The sequence below is a fragment of the Octopus bimaculoides genome, chromosome 5 (genome assembly GCF_046866305.1).
Source record: "Octopus bimaculoides isolate indiv1 chromosome 5, ASM4686630v1, whole genome shotgun sequence".
NCBI classification, from domain to species: domain Eukaryota; kingdom Metazoa; phylum Mollusca; class Cephalopoda; order Octopoda; family Octopodidae; genus Octopus; species Octopus bimaculoides.
Genome location: NC_142932.1, coordinates 55383544 through 55399906, shown reverse-complemented (window position 1 = coordinate 55399906; position 16363 = coordinate 55383544). Strand labels below are relative to the sequence as shown.

Genomic DNA, 16363 nt, shown 5'->3' with positions numbered 1-16363 from the left:
AGATCAGAAGTAGACCGAACTGTAGAGAGAGAGAGACTGCCGCGTCGCACCTAACTTTAACCATTGCTGGTCGTAATATGTTGTACGGACCTCAACAAAGTGATGGTATGGTATAACGAGAACTATAGACCTGTGGATTGCATCTAGTCATTCGATTGTCTTATCGGTCTGCTCAGTAAAACCTCACGTGAAATTAAACATATTCGATATAAATATGTAAATGGTTTCTCAGCTTACTTTGTACATTAGAGAGGATATCGTCTATGAAATTTATTCAAGTTATACGGTTACTAATTCTCTCAATCCTTGAGGCAGGAATAACAAAGTTGGTTAGAGCAGGATTAGAATCCATGATGCAATTAATTATTGTATTTTAGCTAACCAACGATAGACCTACTTGCAGTTTGAGCGACTGGAAATGGCAGCTAAATCTCCCTCAGACCCAGCCGTTTCCGTTTTAGAAAGGGAAGCTCATATTTGATAATGTATTTTTCGATATCCCACTAAAAAGCCCTGTCTTGGGATTAAGCAAGTATATTTTTATTCAAAACAAATCTAGTTCTTGAATCATAGTTTCATTTAAATTAAATATGATCTTAAGTCAATTACTCTAAATTTTAAATCCTTATTTTCTTTCATGAATATATTTGGCTTGGTTACTATTCAAGAAGAGTGGTCCCGGTGCGCGCATCCGAGCTAGCTAGTCGTGACTAGTCGATTCTACGACTACCTAGCGCGAGTGCGCGTATGCAAATTAATAGATGCTCGCATGTATGAGGGTTTTTTCTAAATAAAGTAAATAATTTTTTAAAAACAAAGTAAATAAAACACAAAGTAAATATTTAGTCACGACTAGCTAGCACAGATGCGTGAGTGCGCGCACCGGCACCACTCTTCTTGAATAGTACCTTTGGTTTTTGTAACTTTTCACCAGCTGTTATAGGAAGTAGTAAACATAATTATGGTCCATTAGCTCTTGGACAATTTCCACTCTTAGACAATGGAATATTTATGAATACAAAACCATATATTTAAACGCAATTTCTTCCTTAAATTAGAAGATTGGTATTATTCTAAAATATTAACTCATCTCCCGCAAAACACGCCCTTTATTCATTGTAATTTTTTTGGACAGTTACAATTTACTATTTTGGATTGAAAACGAAAAGAAAATAATTTTGTATCATATTAATAAAATCAGAAAATCACGAACAAGCGCTGATTATTCTAAATGTTAACGTTATTACGAACTTAAGTCGTTACTGTAAATCCTAACCGTTAATTATATTCCTAAACATCAACCCTCTTATCAAACTGAACCCTAATCCATACTCTTAGACTCGGCCTTAATAATTTAACTCTGTTCATAATCCAGGAATAATCCCCCTTCATCTGACTAAAACAATAAAATACAGAATTTTATCTTTTTTTTTCTTTTTCTTTCAAATATGTCACACGATGTATTTATGTCCTGCAACAACCTCCCCGGTTGTTGTTTAGCCCTAGGTCAGTACTTAGGGCAGCGGACTCGCGGTTTCGATTCCCAGACCGGGCGTTGTGAGTGTTTATTGAGCGAAAACACCTAAAGCTCCACGAGGCTCTAGCAGGGGATGGTACTCTTTCACCACAACTTTCTCTCACTCTTACTTCCTGTTTCTGTTGTGCCTGTAATTCAAAGGTAGCCTTGTCACACTGTCACGCTGAATATCCCCGAGAACTACGTTAAGGGTACACGTGTCAATGATCAAAATATATTCCAGCTGTGAGTCGTTTTCAAGGATTACATTACTCAGTTTTTTTTTCTTTTAGGTATAGTCGTTTTTTGAGTTGAGGGATATTCGGTTGCTATTGTAGCAAGCTGAACAACTGCAGAGATGCTCATTTGCTGTTTTCTCTTATGTCTGCCCTGACTCAGTAGATTTCTAATGAAAACCATTACATCCATAACTATCTCGTCATTATTTTTCTTAAACACAGAACTACATTTAATTTCCTTCTCTTTTAAAGACAGTAGGGTGTAACTTGAAGGAGATTTGGTAGCTACTTCTAGCAGCTCGATAACTACATAACGGCTCCCATATTGTTTCAATTGTGTCCTTCATCTAATTTGAAGAGGAATTTGTTGCTACATCTAGCAGGTCGAATGTCTGCATAAATGCTTCCTCATTGGTTTATAAATTATTTCTATTGCGTTTATGTTAATCTTTTGGAACTTCTTGCTCAGGCAAAAACTATAATCATTTCTTTATTTAATAATGATTTCAAATTTTTGCACAAGGCCAGCCAGTTCGGGGGAGGGTGTAAGTCGATTACATCGACCACATTGCTCAACCAGTACTTATTTTATCGAACCTTGAAGGATGAAAGGCACAGTCGACCTCAGCGGAATTTGAACTCAGAACATGAAGTGGACGAAATGCTCTACAGAGCATTCTGTAACGGTATGCTAACGATTCTGCCAGCTCGCCGCCTTTTCTTTATTTAATAATAATCATTCAGTATCATAAATACAACGTTCCTCGGAAACAGTTTCCTTCACCTCTTAATCACACAAGTTATTAAGAGTTATTTCCCTTGGTTTATTATATTTCGTAATCGATAAATACTGAACTAGATTATCCCTCACCCATATATCTCGAATTACACATCTTGAGGAGCTTCACCTATATATCTCGAATTACTCTGCCTTAGGAAGTTATTTGTACTACCTTTCCTGTTCAGGTTAACACATATTCTATTACAATAATCTCTCTATATCTATGCTCACTTATCTTAACCTGCCTGCCAGACCAATTGGCATCAAGTCCGTATACAAATACTCTAACCACTGGGCCATGTCCATGTGTTCTCTTTCTGCCTTTTCTATCGCAATTACAGTGGTCTCTTCTCAGTGCTAGCTGCTTTTCTGTCACGTACTCCACACTCGTCTCACCTAGTCACTCTCCTCGCTCACTTGTCACTACGTCCAGTCAGTGCTCTCCGCTTGAATTTCCTCCATACACGTGCTTTTTCCATTCGACTCTTTTTAACTGTGTTGTTCTCCAGTTTGGGTGTCTGCAAATGGAATAACAATATGTTTATAATGTCTAACTTTGCAACTATTCCTTTCTTTCGATCAAACCAATTTAAAAAAAATAAAATTCGTTCGTTTATTCAACGTCCGTTTTTCCAAGCTAGCATGGTGTAGACTGGAACGTATTTGAGGCAGGATTTTACAGCCTTGATACTCGTGCTGTCACTAACCCTGACCTGTATTTTGAAAATAAAACGGAGTTTTTTTTTCTACCGATCATTGAAAGCACAGCAAGTCATAATGTCTACAAGGGATGTAAACATCATATCATTTTGCCGAAGTGAAGCCGCCAAATGTCAGCATGGCTCAGGGCGCGCACACACACTCACACATGATTGGCCTTTACAGTTTTAGTCTACCAAACTCACCGGATCCATAACAGAAGAGACTTGCCAAAGGTACCATTCATTAGGTCTGAACCCGAAGTATTCCGTTCTATAAGCTACTCAGTTCTCATATTTAATGCTTATGTGTACTAATTGATTTTAGCCTGTGTTATTCTGTAACTTGAGCAGATCTAATACCACTTCCTGCTTTTTCCATATAATCAAACTTTAATTTTTTATCAGTCAACTAACAATAATATCAATGTAATCAGATTTTTTATTAGTTGACTAATAAAAATTAAAATTTGCTGTGTGGAAAAATATTAAGCATCACAATTTAAGTCGAAAGTTGTAAATGGCTGTGAAGTTGAGATATTGAGGTTCTGGCCATATGAGACAGTACACTGTCTCATGCTCCTTGAAAGTTAAGTAGTTTGCGGTAGGAAGGACATTCAGCCGGGAGAAAAAAAACCTCCAATTATTTCAGTAAAAACCATTTCTTCCATATTAACTTGACAGAATGTAAAACAGTAGAAAAAGAGATGCAATGGGCAGTATTTGGATAAGCTCTTTAATCCTTTAGCACTTAAACTGGTCATACCTGGCTCAAATATTATCAAGATCTGATCTCTACTAACATCTCACCCTATAATGTCATTCTAAAAATAGACAATCACATCATCAAAATCTTGAAGCTACATGATAATGTAAGATTAATTCAAAAGAATGTGAATAAATAAGTATCAAATTTAACAAAGTCATCTAAATGCTACAGGGTTAATTGGTTTGATCTATGTCACAATTTCTTTTTATTCTAAATTGGCAGAGTCATTAGAGTGTTGGCTCAGTTTGCAGTAGTCATTCCAGCTTTTTGCATTCTGTATTCAAATTTCATTTGGTCACAGATGATCATGGTTAATCACCTGATTACAAGAACACCCTGTCTGTTCTGCAACTGGCCAGTGTAGACAAGTAGGTCTACAACTAGTGCAGATAAATTTTCAATAACTTGCTTTGGTGTTATCCGTCAGTTGATGGAAAATAGCTGAATGTAATAGAAACCACACTTGTACCTATGAGAAACATGAGCATTGCACAATTTCATTTCATTTTTATAAATCTGATGCGTTGTTTCTATGTAAGAATTCAACATTTATAAGTCATTAAAGGAAAATACACTAAGGAGAGTAGTGCATGCTGTTCAGTCCAGTCAGCTAGTGTTTAGTATGTAGAAACTATACTGTTTTTTTTTTTAAAATTTCAGGTAACTAAATAAAATGGCTAAATACTAACCATCTTACCAGTGACATGCAGTTTTTAAAAAATTGTGCACCAATGTCCTACCCATGTTTTTCACACTAACTACTTATAACATGCACTCAAGCAGTATACACAATTCATATTAAATTAACTAACTCACTTCAAGAAGTAATTAATATGTAAGTTACTTTATTTTACTTAAATTTCTTTGTGAATTGGTATATAATAATTATCTTGCATGTTTGTTCTGTCACCCAAATGAGATAATGTTGAAGTAACAGACTATCAAATAACAAATAGAGAGTGAATGTGTGAGTAATGTTTACTTCCATGATGATGATGATCAGTTAATGTCTGCGTTCCATGCTGGCTTAGGTTGGACAGTTTGATAGGATCCGAAGAATCTGAAGACTGCATCTGATCCAGTGTCTTCTTTGACATGGTTTCTACGACTGGATGCTATTCCTGATGTCACCACTTTACTGTGTGTATTAGGTGCATTTTTCATGACATCTGCACTTGTGAGGTTAGCCTGAAAGACTAAGATTCCCTTTGAGTGGAACTGTAGTAGAGAGTGAGACAGCTTTTTGCTATGTGGGAGAAGGGGCCAGAAAAGAAGAGGTTCCTTGCTATATAAGAGGAGCTATATGGTTAGGTTACATTATAGAAGAGAGGGTGGGAGTGGCTTGACTGAAACTGGAAAGAGATAGAAATACTGGTGATGTGGTGTTAGAGTAATGCCGGAAGATAGACGGTCTCTCTCACACATGCACATACATATGAATCAGTTGCTAGGTATATGCTGTGAATATACTGCTTTTAGAATAGGTACACTATGTCCTCATGTGTTGTAGAGGTAACTGAAAGTAAGGACATAGAAATGATGCAATTTATTTTCTCTGAAATCTGTTGTTGTTATAATATGTGTATATATATATATATATATATATAATATATGTGTATATATATATATATATATAATATATGTATATATATATATATGCATATGTCTATATAACCTATATATATATATATAAGTATATATATATAAAGTGTAGTATATTACCACTTAAGTGTGGCTGACCCCTAGGGGTGGATGTTACTGTTGCTTTTAGCCCCAGGAAATCCGGATCCGTTCGTGCTGCAGATGTTGGTGAGAGGGATAACTACCCTTGGCAAACAGGACACAGTCGTGTGTCGATAAGCCAGCTGGAGGAGATGTCCTCTTGGGGCTAAAAGCAACAGTAACATCCACCCCTAGGGGTCAGCCACACTTAAGTGGCAATATACTACACTTTATCGTGCAGTTACTGTTAATACTTCATTTAGAGAATTAACATTGCTTGTTTTCACCTTTTCGATATCAGTGAAGAATTTCACTTGAAAAGAAGATATAAGATTGCCAGGTTTTTGTCTCTCTCACCAAGGTCAGCGGCTATCGGACGCCGACGAAGGGAAATAACCCTGAAATCCGGATCCGTTCGTGCTGCAGATGTTGGTGAGAGGGATAACTACCCTTGGCAAACAGGACACAGTCGTGTGTCGATAAGCCAGCTGGAGGAGATGTCCTCCTGGGGCTAAAAGCAACAGTAACATCCACCCCTAGGGGTCAGCCACACTTAAGTGGCAATATACTACACTTTATCGTGCAATTACTGTTAATACTTCATTTAGAGAATTAACATTGCTTATATATATATATATATATATATATATATATAACATATATGTATATATGTATATATATATATATATATATATACGCATTGAGGGAAACGGATCTGTTCTTTATGTAGCATGACTCTGTGTCTCAAAGTAAGGCTCGTTTGACCCACATAATTGTGACCGCAACCTGAGCAGATTAGGACATAGATAAGGTTCTGGGAAGCACATTTGAAGTTGGTTTTAATTGAGAATTTTTATCCTGGCTGGGCATATACTACAGTTAGGTGGTCTACATTTTTTAACTCTAGGTATCGTTTGTATTGAGTATAGTTTTGCATTTGTTAGAAGTCTTTTGAGTGATCTGTCTTTTGCATTTTAGTAGTTTGTATGTATTTAGGATGCTGTTCATTTTCGGGTCTTATTTGTAACAGTGTAGGTGTTCCAACACCCTCAGATATATTTAATGACAATTATAGTTTGCCTTTTTCGTAACACATTGTTAAACTGCTGCCTATATTAATAATTTACATACATATATATATATATATATATATATATATGTGTGTGTGTGTGTGTGGAGGCGCAATGGCCCATTGTTTAGGGCAGCGGAATCGCAGTCGGAGGATCGCGGTTTCAATTCCCAGACTGGGCGTTGTGAGTGTTTATTGAGTGAAAACACCTAAGCTCCACGAGGCTCCGGCAGGGGGTCATAGCGACCCCTGTTGTGCTTTTTTGCCCCAACTTTCTCTCACTCTTTCTTCCTGTTTCTCGATTAACGCTGCGATGGACTGGCGTCCCGTCCAGCTTGGGGGAACACATACGCCATAGAAACCAAGAAACTGGGCCCATGAGCCTGGCTAGGCTTTGAAAGGGTGACGTTTTTTTTTTTTATATATATATATATATATATACGTATATACGACTACACTCTTGGAGTGGTTGGCGTTAGGAAGGGCATCCAGCTGTAGAAACTCTGCCAGATCAGATTGGAGCCTGATGCAGCCTTCTGGCTTGCCAGTCCTCAGTCAAATCGTCCAACTCATGACTCAAAATGAACCTCTCTCTCTAGATGCTTATGTGTTAGGTTTGTTCTCTGAGCCTATGAAACTTGAAGTTGCATGGAGCTGAGTCAAACTGTTAGTTATTAAATAATATATGTAACTACTACCAAATGTATTGAGTGCCACTTTCTTTCATCTCTCCATTTACTCATATTTAAATTAATTTCTATTTCTGATAAATATTAATTTTCTTTCTATTTTTCAGTCCATTAACAACAAAAAACAATGTTTCTCATCACACTCCTTGCAACACTTATCTACCCAAAATTGTTATTACTAGTTCCTGTTGTATTGGCAGTTGGTCTACTCTTGGTTAGATTTTGGGTTAAGAGAAAATCAGCGAAAAAATTCCCAAACACATTCACTATTGGATTCTTCCATCCCTACTGTAATGCTGGAGGAGGTGGTGAAAGAGTGCTGTGGACAGCTGTTCGTGCTTTACAGATAAAGTAAGTTGAATTTTTGTATATATATATATATATATAAATATATGTGTAGAGAGCAAAATATGAAAACAGGTGAAGGAACAACAAGCAAGTGTTTTAGTTTAATGCTTGGGAAGAATGGATGCTTCGAGCTTATGCTCTTCATCAGAAAGGATTGAGAGGAAATAAAAAAAAACCGAGAGAGAAAAAAATGTGTTGGGATTAATGGTTCAACATGATGAAATGGCTGGAAGAAAGAGGCTGAGTTAAAGGGAGATAATAATGGTGACTCAGCTGAACTAGGGTGTGCAAGTGCATGTGTATATGTGAGAATAATGTGTGAGTGTGTGAATATGGGTGAGTGCATGAGTATGTATATGTGGGCATATATATATATACATACACACACATAAACTCATACAGATACACACATATATGTTATTGTGGCTGGTGACTTTAACAGACATGTTGGATAGCATCCCCATGGATTCCAGGGAGTGCATGGCTATGGCTTTGGACTTAGAAATGAGAAGGGGACAAGACTGCTGGAGTTCTATGATGCAAACGATCTCACGATCTGCATTGCTAACTTCAGAAAATCAGCCAGCCACTAATCATTTATCAGTCTGTGGGCATATAAACCAGACTGACTCCCTCTCATCAGGCAACAAGATAGACGGATGTTTAAAAATACAAAGTCTTTCCCAGGTGAAGAGTGAACAACCCAATATAGGTTACTAGTTAGTGACTTCAGAATTGGAGCTAGAAAGACTCAGAGAAATAAACCAATCTGGAAAAGAAGACTATGGAAGCTTCTGATGAAAGAAAAGAAGAGTTGGGGATATATAGCTTAAAGGACAATTGGAAGTTCCAGCAGGACAATCTACTGAGGGGTACAGATGAAATCTGCAGTTGGTGCAGAGTCCCAGCTAGACCAGGGGTACATAGGGAAAATATTTAACTGCTTCTCTCAGCCGACCTAAATGATGCAGAATCAGACTTTTAACAGCTCGAAGATAATTATTTTGTGCTTGGTGAAGAGAAAGGAAGTTTGGCACATCGTTTTTATGAACAGCTGACTTCCATGAAATCAGTTTTCTCTTAAAACTTTTCATCTTGTTAGTCGATGCCACTATTGTTTCTAGTCTCCCTTGCATCGAGAATCCGCATAAAAGTATCCTATTGATATTTATATCAAAATATCGCCTGAAATTTTAGTTTTACCACAAATATAATTTTATATTTTTTCTGAACTAATAAGAACATGACATCTTTTTATAGTTTTAACTTTAATTGCATATTAATTCAATATTTATTGTACTTAATCTCTATTAAAGTATTAATGTTTTTGACAAAAATACAAAAATGATTTAATTTAAAAGCAAAAAAGAATTCAATTAAACGCTAAACATTCCAGAATGTAGAGCACTTTAAAAAACATGTATTTTTGACTCTAAATGATCAATCATGATACTACATACACATGTATATTTTGTGGCACCCATCGGTTGACCTGGTGGCACCCTGGGGTGTTTCAGCACACTGGTTAGGAACCTGTGCTCTAGAGGATGCATCGTACTTATGAAATAGCATACTAGTAGGGGAAATAAATACAAGAATTGAGAATTCTCCAAAGTTGTCATGACAGTTGTGAGTCAAATCATCCAATTAAGTTAGCTCTTTATGGGAGCTGTATTTGAGGAAAGCTTACTACTTACTAGAGTTAGTGAAAGCAGTCTGTAATCGATAACTGTTTTGGTATCTTTTAGCGCTCTGTTAAAATGTTCTCCAAGTTATACTTTGGAAAGGGAGAAGCTAGTTTCAGTTGTGAACCAACAACTTGCTACATTTCAGGTCACCATACTATGCAAAAAATGTTGCATGAATTTTATGTTTATTTCTTGATTGTTTCATAATGTATTATCCTGTTTTTGTTTCATGCAAAATGAAAGAAAATATTCAGAAAATGTTTAAATTTTGATCAGTTGATATTTTTTTTTCTCAATTCAGGTATGGCACAAAAATAACCTGTGTTGTATATACTGGAGATTTCAACGTTAACGGCCAAGACATTCTTCATCGTGCTGAGCAGAGATTCAACATAGTTCTTCCACATCCAGTTGATTTTATCTTCCTGAAAAAACGAAAGTTTGTGGAAGCCAAAATGTACCCTCATTTTACTCTTCTCTGCCAAAGCCTTGGTTCTTTAATCATTGGTTTTGAAGCTCTATTTTCATTTGTACCTGACTTGTTCTGTGATAGTATGGGTTATGCTTTTACTCTTCCACTCTTTAGATATTTAGGTGGCTGTCAGGTTTCTTGTTATGTACATTATCCCACCATCAGCACAGATATGATTAGTCTCATTAATAACCAGACGGCTACTTACAACAATTCAGCTTCAATTTCTTCAAATCCGGTCCTGAGTCGTTTAAAACTTATATATTATAACATATTTGCATGGCTATATTCTCTGGTTGGCAGGTGTAGTTCAGTTGTTATGGTCAATTCTTCATGGACATATGGACATATTTCATCTCTTTGGAAAGTCTCCAGCACTAAAATTGTATATCCTCCTTGTGATGTTACCGAGTTTCTCAAGATACCTTTACAGAGAGATTGCAAAATACATTCTATTATTTCCATTGGTCAGTTCCGCCCAGAGAAGGACCATCCATTACAGATTAAATCATTTGCCAAATTTTTGTCTCAAGTTCCTGAAAAATCACATTCTTTATACAAATTACACTTAGTTGGAAGTTGCCGAGACAGTGAAGACACTAAAAGAGTTTCAGAACTGAAAGAGCTGGCTTTAATTCTTGGTGTTTTGAACTATGTTGATTTCCACTTAAATGTTTCTTTTAGTGACTTGAAACAACTATTATCTGAAGCTGAAATTGGTTTACATACAATGTGGAATGAACATTTTGGAATTGGTAAGAATTTTTTGTCTTCATCCAAGCTTCCTTGTAATGAAATTTTAATATTTGTTAGATTTAATTTAAATTTCTTTTAAAACACTCTAGCTAGAGATCTATGTTGAGTGCAATCAATGTATAGTTTTTTTGAAGGTGATGTGTGGATAAAAATGCTTAGTATACATTTCAATGCTTCATTTTGTTGAATAAATAAGTCTGCGAATCTTTATTCTGATTTAGTGTCCTGTGCTAGGATATTCAGCACTCTAGACCAGTACTATGGTGTGCACCTCCTCCCAGCCCTAATATATGCTTCGTTTTCTCTGTTTTACATTATGGGCTTTCTTTAACAATCTTCCTCTAAATTTCTTCAGCTGACACCTTTACCCCAGCTGAAAAATGCTGTTGAAAAATTATAATTAACTTATGCATATGCAATCTTTTAACTGACAAAATCTTAACTATTTCATACCAAATCTTGTGACATGTCATAACACCAAATAAACCTCTTGTCTTCCCTATACTCCTCTTTCAACCCTATACTCCTCTTTCCTCTATTTCAGGAATAACCTCCTGTACTCTCTTTATTACTGAGATTGCATGTTTTTTGTTATATTAAGAAATAGGTTGGTTAGATTATGTGCGACACTCCAGGTTTTAGCTCCTACTCATTTGATGTGTTTAGTGTAGGAGGTGATACTGCAGAGAATATAAAGTATTTAGTGTGGGAGGAGTGGAAGTTATTTAAGGAGCTGAGAAGAATTGCCCATAAGTTTTCGGGTTATTACGAAGACTTCTAAGAATCCATCATAGACGAGATGATACTGGATCAAGCAATATGTTTATTAGCCAAACTGAACACCTGTCAGTCGTATGCCAATGAGTGAAAAATTGATGTCAGTACTGTTTAAAACTATCTTAATGCTTTAGTCAGAAAAATGGGGACAGTGCCAAGATGTTTTTTGCAGAGTGGAAGAAACCACAGTTCATTAGTTGTACTCCTGCTGTACTCATTTTAGCTTGCAAAAATTACTCCATTTTAGCAATCCAAAAGCAGCTCATATTACATACTATTTCATGCAGCTGTGAATACTCAATGAGAAATTGTTTTAGTTTACTAACGTATTTCTCTAATTTATTCCCAGCAACATTTGTAATGTAATATAATGTGAAACAGATTAGCCGTTTAACTCATCAGATTAAATTTTTGTTGTACAATTAATCACAAATAACAGGAAAAATAAATAGTGTAACTGAAAGAATAATAAAAAGATGATGACTATATTGTAGCTGAGACTGATGAAAAGTTAATAATATTTGACCAGTATTTAAAACTGAAATAAACTCTTCGTATTGTATAATTTTCTGACTATCCTGTTTTTGGGACCCTTCTATAATGGGTTAATTAGTATTTAGATTATAATTATTCTCAATCAGATTGGATGATGTACTTCTCACTCACATATTCTGAACTATATCATCCGCAGAGATATCTATGACTAATTCTTAGGAGTGTAATATCCTGAAAAACCTATTGGCAGTTCTCAGTGCAAATCAAATGTCAATAGGAGTCGTATGTAGTCGCAAATTTAAGTTAAGCAAATTAATGTGAAGTTATAAATTAAAACAGAGGATATGAGTTATCTCCCTTGTGAGAGTAACCGTGCTGAACATCGTAAAAGAGACAGATTACAGATTTCTTACGAACGCGCCATCAGCTTGAAAATAATACCTAAGCTAATGTTCAAGTAATGAGCATTAAAAAAATTAATTAGAAAGGAAAGGACAATTAATGTAATCGTTTACTGTATAGTTTCTGCCAGTTTTTTTTTTTTTTGTAATTTATCATGTCACATTTATTCTACATGTGACTGTTGAAGACTTACTTTACATTTATATTTGTTTGTGAAGTTACTTATGTGATTGTTCTCCTGTGAATATATTTAATTGAGAAAAATAAACAAAACATTCTTGATACAGTTTTAGATGTCAGACCAGAGGAAAGAAAAAATTTGAAATTGTTAGAAAAAATATTTTAATGTAGAAATAAAATGGATGTTTGGTTAAGTTATTGGACTGTTCAGCTAAATTGTCCAGAACAGTAAACAATGTTTTCTTGGAAAGTTGTTACAGTGTGTCAACCTTTCCAAGTGAAGATCTGATACTCATCTAATTAACACAGCATAAATTGTAATTAGATGCACTTCAGAGTTCCTGAAATGATTATCATTATAGTAGTTTCACAATCAAAAACTGAATTATGTTATAGATAGATTAGATAGTGGTAGTATGATAATAAACAAGAAATTTCAGTTTGATTGAAAAGAAAATGTCCCTGATTATTTGAGTCTCTGGGGACCAAAAATATAAGCCACTGAATATTTACTTTTGTTAAACTACTAAGTTTTGACTGAAAAATAATGTTCAGTAAATTTTATGACATTCTAAATTCATGGATAAATAGAACTGTAGAATAATAGTAGAATGAAATGATAGAATATAATTGAATTTTCTCTATTCAATATTAAGAATAAGAACTATAAAGTAAGGAAAGTTTCAAGATACCAACCAGTATGTTTAAGCTAAAGCATTTTCATTGTTTTGATTATTTCATTATTAATCTTTATCACAAAACCAGTTGCAAATACTGGATATTCTGATTGATTACTTTATGGTATTTGGGTACAATATACCATTCGAATATTGTTTACTATTTGAATACTAAAAACTAAAATACGCTATGGCTGAAGTACTTTTGATCATAGTTCTGCTGATTAAAGATGACCTGGAGCTAGACAGCAGCATCATTTGCAAGCTGACATAAATAATTGCCATTGATGCACTTAACAAAACTTCTGACCATATCGTCATACAGGGCATAAGCAATTGGAGGTATGGAGTGTCTTGCAGCAACCAAAAGCTGTGGCAGTAGAATGAATACGGTTATAAAACATCTGAGATATGTTGTTATTAATATTATATTTTTTTCAAACTATTAATAAGTCTAATTTTATTATAATTAGTTGGAGTTGTATTTGCTTAGCAGTGACTTGATCATAGTGTTTCACTGCATAGTCTATGATGAACTGTTAAGAATTTAAACTGGCTGTATCCTGCCCAAATATCCTACATGTTTTATGTTCAAACTGACAATATCTGGCCTCTCATACCTACTCTACAATGTCATTCTAAATATATACAGCCACATCATTGAAATCTTGAGACTGCATGATAATGATTGATTAATTCAAAACAATGTGAATAAATAAGCATTACATTTGGCAGAGAAATCTGAATGATAAAGTGTTAAATAGACTGGAATGATAAAGTGTTAACTATGTATTTCATTATTATGTTTGTGCATGTGTGTATGAAGAAGTACATAACCAAATATCACAAGGATTACTTTCTTGAATGCCCTTTTTTTTTATGCCTGTTATCATTTTTATTATTATTCTTTTCTTAGTTAGGAAAAAGTGCAGTGTCTGTGACTCTTCTTAGGGCCTCCAAGACTAGTACTTACATGTTAGTGGACTTATGACACCCAATTAAAACAAGTGCAGTTACTGTTGCATTCATATCTATTTATTTCTTGATTACATAACATATAGAGTTACTTCAAGGTGTCAAAGTTCTTCTGCATCCCTATACAATGGAATGGTATCAATGATCAGGTCATAGATGTAGCACAATACCTTTTGGCACTTCTTATATACAATGCTATCAACAAATAAAATCTTGTTTCATCTTTTTACAGGTGTTGTAGAGTGCATGGCTGCTGGGACGATAATTTTGGCTCATGACTCTGGCGGCCCCAAGATGGACATTGTTGTGCAACATGATGAAAATAGAACAGGTTTTCTAGCTTCAGATGTGGATAGTTATTCAGATGCCATGAGAACAATATTTAATTTGTCCGAAAAGGAGAAAATGAATATCCGCAGAAATGCACGATCACACATAGAAAAATTTTCTGATAAACAATTCTCTGACCAATTTATGAATGTCCTGGAACCATTGATTAAAATAAACATTTCATGAAATTTGATTCTTCTATATTATTTGTGTTTGTATGTATGTGCTTGTATATGTGTATTTTATATATTTGCATATATGACTGCTTCTGTATTTGTGTATTTCTTCTGTATGTCTTTATATTTGTGTGCTTATGATTTTGTGAGTCAGTGTGGTTTTGTGTTGGCCTTTGTTTCTATTTGCCTCTGTGTGTAATTGTGTGTTCATATTTTTGTTCATGGATTTCTTTCTTTTGTTTGCTTGTGGACTTGCATGTGCATTTGTGTTTATACATTTTGGTAAGTATATTTTTGTGTGAGTGCATGTACATTTGTGCATATATGTATTGCCAGTGCCCCTGGACTGGCTCATGTGCGGGCGACACATGAAATCTTTCGAGCGAGATTGTTGCCAGTGCCCCTGGACTGGCTCTTGTGCGGGTGACACATGAAATGTTTCAAGCAGAATCGTTGCCGGTGCCCCTGGACTGGCTCATGTGCGGGCGACACATGAAATCTTTCGACGGGATCGTTGCCAGTGCCCCTGGATTGGCTTGTGTGGGCGACACATGAAATCTTCCAAGCGGGATCGTTGCCGGTGCCCCTGGGCTGGCTCTTGTGCGGGTGACACATGAAATTACTTCGAGCGAGATCGTTGCCGGTGCCCCTGAACTGGCTCTTGTGTGGGGTTGTTGTAGGATTTTCGAGCGAGATCGTTGCCAGTGCCCCTGGACTGGCTCTTGTGCGGGTGACACATGAGGTTTCTCGAGCGAGATGAGCGTGGCCTTTGCCAGTACCGCCTGACTGGCCTTCGTGCAGGTGACACGTAAAAGCACCCACTACACTCTGAGTGGTTGGCATTAGGAAGGGCATCCAGCTGTAGAAACACTGCCAAATCATATTGGAGCCTGGTGTAGCCATCTGGTTTCACCAGTCCTCAGTCAAATCGTCCAACCCATGCTAGCATGGAAAGCGGACGTTAAACGACGACGACTACGATGACGATGTTTGTGTCTGTGCATGTATGTATGAAGGAGCACGTAACCAAATATCACAAGGACCGATTACTTTCGTGAATGCGCTTATTTTTTTTATGCTTGTTATCATTTTTATTATTATTTTTCTCTTAGTTAGGAAGAAGTGCAGTATCTGTGACTCTTCTTGGGTCCTCCAAGACTAGTCATATGGCAGGAGAAAGGTATTTGTAAAATGTCAGCCTAGTCAGAATGTAAACTGAAAAGTGGACTTTTCTTATGATATCTTAGGACCAAGTCATAACATAACTGTCACAGTCATTACTGAAGTTGGGAAGCACATAGATATGTTTTAAACTTTAAATATACTTTCTCATACTAAACACTAAAATTGTATATATCTCAGATTTTGTAGTACTGGTCAGACTGATTCACTGAAAATACTTTATTCCTTAACACTTACCATTTCTCTTCGGAGCTCAATTGAAACCAACAATGGAATATGACTCACTCATCTGAGATGGAGTAGCTGCCACACATAAAAGATATCCCACACTGCATATAAAGGAAAGCCACTTAACTTGTTCACCAACGCACTCCATTTTTTTAACCCACAGACATACTGCTGTTTCTCTCTATCTGTTACTC

At 35.8% G+C, this 16363-nt stretch overlaps 1 protein-coding gene across 13 annotated transcripts in view; it reads left to right on the top strand.

The window, feature by feature from the left end:
- LOC106869257 (GDP-Man:Man(3)GlcNAc(2)-PP-Dol alpha-1,2-mannosyltransferase) overlaps positions 1 to 14776 on the top strand; it is a 58265-nt gene extending 43489 nt beyond the window's left edge. For 4 of the 13 annotated variants that reach the window (XM_089352285.1, XM_089352288.1, XM_014914924.3 and 1 more), the window contains exons 2-4: positions 7591 to 7834; positions 9821 to 10746; positions 14486 to 14776. In XM_089352285.1, the coding sequence (XP_089208411.1) occupies positions 7611 to 7834; positions 9821 to 10746; positions 14486 to 14769 (1434 nt within the window). In that variant the 5' untranslated portion in view covers positions 7591 to 7610 and the 3' untranslated portion in view covers positions 14770 to 14776. Of the gene's footprint in view, positions 1 to 1632; positions 3486 to 4663; positions 4839 to 7590; positions 7835 to 9820; positions 10747 to 14485 lie in introns of those variants that run through there. The other 9 variants (XM_089352281.1, XM_014914921.3, XM_014914922.3 and 6 more) reach the window with 7 other exon arrangements.
- Positions 14777 to 16363: the final 1587 nt, after the last annotated feature.